Below are 4778 nucleotides of genomic sequence, written 5' to 3' on the forward strand. Positions count from 1 at the left end.
ATAGTCAATTCAACCTGCTATTATAATATTTGGCTTGTGATAAGTTAACATAACTTATAAAATGAAGTTGAAATTGTTTAACTTAATTTTGACGCTTAAAACCTAAGACAGACGTTTTAAAGTGTAAAGTTTTGGTAACACTTTACAGGATATATACAGTTATTCATGTTAATTCATGACATAATTTTAACCGATACAACACATGATTTTATAAATGTGTTATTTATTATGTTATATATATAATGCTACTTTATGCTAACATATTAAGCTAAACAATTTCAACTTGTTTTAATAACATGTTTACTTATCACAGATCAAAAGTAAAAACAGTTAAAACAGTATGTTACATTGACTTGCAAAACCAAGTTGTTTTAACTTCATGCTACATGTTTTTATAGTGTGAACTAAGAGTAATAAATGCTGTAGAAATAATGCTCATTGTTACTTTATGTCGACTAATGCATTAACTAATTGTATATATGTACATATGTGATGTGTATATTTTACATATATGATGTGTATTTAACTATATTTAGTATTCTTGCAGGTTACCGGATGGTAACGATGAACAGCACCATTCCCAGGGATCAATTTAATGATGCCTTTATAAAGAACTTCATCAGTATAGCGCTGGGTTTAATCATCAACTATATAAATGGAACTTTTGTGCTTGTTTTCTTAAAAAATGATATTTTCTATAGAGACCCCAGATATATTTTATACATCCATTTGGTTATTAATGACATGATCATGCTGTCCATTTCTGTGGGCTTACAAGTAGCCACATATATTGTGCGTTTCTTCAATGTCTCAGTCTGTTGTGTGGTGTTGTTTTTTGCTAGTATGGTCACCAAAAACACTCCTCTAAATCTGGCCTGTATGGCCATCGAGCGTTATATCGCCATATGTAAGCCGCTGCATCACTCGCAAATATGTACGGTCCGCAGAACCTACATGCTAATCTGTCTTATATGGACTATGTCGATAACACCGGCTTTTAGTGATATTTTAATTACGGCATCAGTTCAACCTGTGAGCTTTTTCTCAACCACCCATTTTTGTCACATGTTATATATTTACAACACTTGGCAACATATTGTCAAAGACACAGTGGTGAATGTTGTGTATTTATCATTTGTATGGATTACACTGATTGTCACCTATCTCAAGGTTCTTTTAGCTGCAAACGCAGCAGTCTCGGATCAGACGTCTGCAAAAAAGTCCCGAAACACGATACTGCTGCATGGTATTCAACTTCTGCTCTGTATGCTATCGTATATCACACCGCTACTGAATTCAAAACTTGTGGAACTTTATCCTCAGAGTCAATCAACTATTCTGTTTATTCTGTTTTTGTTGTCAAATGTTCTGCCAAGGCTACTTAGTCCATTGATCTATGGGGTGAGAGATAAACAATTTGCTCAGCGCATTCGGTTGTACTTTTGTCGTGAATGAGGCAGGGCACAGACAATACCAAACATGTATTTTTATCTGTGCTTTACCTAAAATTCAATAAGCTTGTTTAAGGAAAAATATAAAAAAAGGTAGGTTATCTAAGCCCAGACAGCAGACAACTCTGGGCCGGATCCGCAACAGATCTGATGTCTTTTGCACGGATTTGTTAAATTTGGTCTGATTGGATTAAATATTTTACCTCTGCATGTCAGATGGTCATGATGTGCAGAATTGCATACTTTTAAATATTTTATCTCCAATATATTTTTTTAGAAAATTATTCTGGAAGTCTATAAAAAATGAGGCTGAGTAATAGAAATGAAATCTGAAAGTAATCTGACTACCAAATCAATCTGTATAGAATAAGCCTCTTAAAAATACTGTTAAATAAAGTACACAGTTTATCTCTGCTGATTCAATATGAAACACAAACCTGTTAACACCACTAAACACGATGTTGATATTTTAACCTTTCTATTGTGTGTTGTTGAGTGCATTTATCAAAAGCAGCTAACGGATTTCACATTGGCTTAACCATGTATTGTTTATTGCTATTTTTATAAATGGCATCAGCTGCTTAGCTTGCTTAAACATATTTATGTAGTCAAAAATGAAAAGTATGCAGTTTAATAAAGGCATACACACTCTCAGAAAAAGGTACAAAAGTTGTCCAGTAACAGAAACTTTTAAAGAGGTCCTAATATGCAACTTTTAGGTACAAAAGTGTTTATTATTATTTACTTTTGAGAACTATTCTACCTTCTTGTACCTTTTTCTAAGAGTGCACTTTATAAAATGCTGGCCCCAGCACTGGATAAAAAAGGAATGCACCTTACCCATTGGGCTGTGATTTAAGCCAGTGGTTCTCAAACTGGGGTCCGGGGCCCCCAGGGGGGGCCGCGAGATGGTGCCAGGGGGGCCCCAGTTTTATGACATTTTATAAAATACATTAATTTATCATGAATTCTGTGAAATTAAACCAAAAAAAAAAATTATTCAGCACTACTTTGTATGATTTAATGTTTTGTTTAATTAAAATGTGAAGTTTTAGAACAGTTTTTTTGTCATAAAATTTCTTTGGGGGGGGGGTCGCGAAGGTATGCACCGTACACAAAGGGGGCCACACGCTGAAAAAGTTTGAAAACCACTGATTTAAGCTATGCCGGTCAGTTTTTTAACCAATTGTTGGGTAAAATAGGAGCATTTATTAGGTAAAAGTATGAATAAATAAAATGGATGAAATAAAATGGCACAGACTATAATATTTAATTGAAAACAAAATCACTAATAAATGGGCACTTTGAATAATATATTCAATTATCATTTTCCATCTAATTTCCAATGCCATTTAAATGCAATTCTGTTTAGTGTGAATTTATTTTCTGCAATAAAACCACATTGTACCTATATTTAATGCAAAATATTACTACTGAAAATGTTTTTTATTGAAATATTACAATTATAATCAAATTACACCATAGTATGCTGTGTTTATGCAGTCACGTCCAAAATCACGTGACTATGTCAGTAATGTACTGAATAACACTCATTGATCCACCACTCCCTCCTTATGGGTTGTCATAGTTACTTATTGTCTCTGCTCTTTCATTGGTTTTCATCATGTTTAAATTCCCTGTCTGTTCATTGCCTGTTTGTGAGTTGTTGTTTTATGCCAGTGTTTCATGTTTCCTGCACTTGTTTTATTACTTTTGGATTTTTAAATATACTCAAAACATAATTTGGATCTGCTCAACTTGTCTTGCCTTGCCTCAACCCTGTGACAGCAGGTACTATTGCAGAAACGCTATATATTTATACAATTGAAAGGTCAGCCAACATCTGCCCCATATGATAGCAAAGCATGCACACAAACATGAAATTAAGTCAACAAATACATTATTGATATGCCTGGTAAAGATCCTAAAGGTTGAAGTATAGTATACATTTTACGTGTATACGCGCGGGTCCGTACACAGTGTGTGTTACGCAATTTTCATCATCAAAATTTGATTTTTTCGTCACTGGATTTTTGAAACCCCACATACATTGTATGTGTAGGTCACGCATGCAGACTCAACTAACGATGTACAAGCTGGAGATCCATTATATTCATTTTCTTATGTTTTATATCATTTCAAGATTATAGGATTATTCCGGGTTTAATTTATGTGCAGAAAGTTAAACCCAAATGATGGTGTCTCTGTTTCTATGACTATTAGATATTTCTACTGTATGAAATGTATAATATAAGGACATGAATGTATTTTATAGATGATCAGGATTTCTGAAAGGAGCTTATGTACATGAAATACATATATATTTAATCTATTGCAAATTTTTCTGGATTTCATGCACTGTCCGAAAAAGTACAAAATTGGATGGTACCCTAAGGTTCTGTTTAGTACCTTTACATAAAATACAATGTTGTACCTTTTTGGGTACATACTGTACCTTAATTAAGGACCCATTTTGTACATTTAAAGGCACCATTAAATGTTTTCTACACCTAACATTTAATGGTACACAGTAGACCCTTAAAGGTACACATTAGGGCAGTGTTTCCCAATCCTGGTCCTCAAGCAACCCCTCTCAGACTGTTTAGATGTCTCCTTATTTAACACAACTGATTTAACTCATCAGCTTGTTAGGGAGATGTGTTTACCATTTTGGAAGAAGGCTGATAAGTTGAATCAGATGTTTTCAATAAGGAGACATTTTAAACTTTCTTGGAGGGGGTGTCACGAACCCTGGATGATCGGTTGCACTGTGCGTTTGTTTACCTTTCATTGTCTTCCCTGTCATGTAACATCCCCGTCTCCTCCCTTCTCATTATCCTTAATTGTTTTCCCCCGCTGTCTTATTTTCTCTCTTCTATTTAAGGCTCTTGTGTTTCGTCCTTCATGGCACGTTTGTTTTGTTACTTCCGGGTTACCACTGCCATGTCTTGCTGGCTCTGTTTGGTGTTGGTTTCTTATCTTGTTTAGTTTTGTTTTCTTAACGTTTGATTTTGCTCTCAGGATTCAGTCACGCCCGTGTGATTACAAGATCTGTGAACCGTTTTCCAGTCGCTGTGGACTGTATCATTGTGGAATTTGCTGGTGGATGAGTGGAAGACAACATTTAATACTCTTTCGGGGCACTATGAATATTCTGTTTTACCGTTCGGCCTATCGAATGCACCAGCCATCTTCCAGACTATGGTTAATGAAGTGTTGGGAGACATGATTAACCAATTTGCCTTTGTGTATCTCAATGATATATGCATCTTTTCCCCCTCCCAGCAGATACACACCCAACATGTTCGCCTAGTTTTACAACGGCTT

The 4778-nt window shown here is 34.9% G+C and overlaps 1 protein-coding gene across 1 annotated transcript; it reads left to right on the forward strand.

Moving 5' to 3' along the window:
• The first annotated feature begins 564 nt into the window (after nucleotides 1–564).
• Nucleotides 565–2512, forward strand: LOC141365963 (odorant receptor 131-2-like). Its single transcript, XM_073870970.1, has 2 exons — nucleotides 565–1447; nucleotides 2204–2512. Exons 1-2 carry the CDS (start codon nucleotides 565–567, stop codon nucleotides 2308–2310), a joined length of 990 nt encoding a protein of 329 aa, XP_073727071.1. The 3' UTR covers nucleotides 2311–2512.
• Nucleotides 2513–4778: the final 2266 nt, after the last annotated feature.

This window comes from Misgurnus anguillicaudatus, chromosome 8 (assembly GCF_027580225.2).
Source record: "Misgurnus anguillicaudatus chromosome 8, ASM2758022v2, whole genome shotgun sequence".
NCBI lineage: Eukaryota > Metazoa > Chordata > Actinopteri > Cypriniformes > Cobitidae > Misgurnus > Misgurnus anguillicaudatus.

Bases quoted from the DNA above. Each gene is read 5' to 3' on its own strand.
- LOC141365963 (XM_073870970.1), top strand. From the start codon at position 565: ATGAACAGCACCATTCCCAGGGATCAATTTAATGATGCCTTTATAAAG. The intron at 1,448-2,203 runs GTGAATGAGGCA...TTTACTTTTGAG, and splicing joins CATTCGGTTGTACTTTTGTC to AACTATTCTACCTTCTTGTA.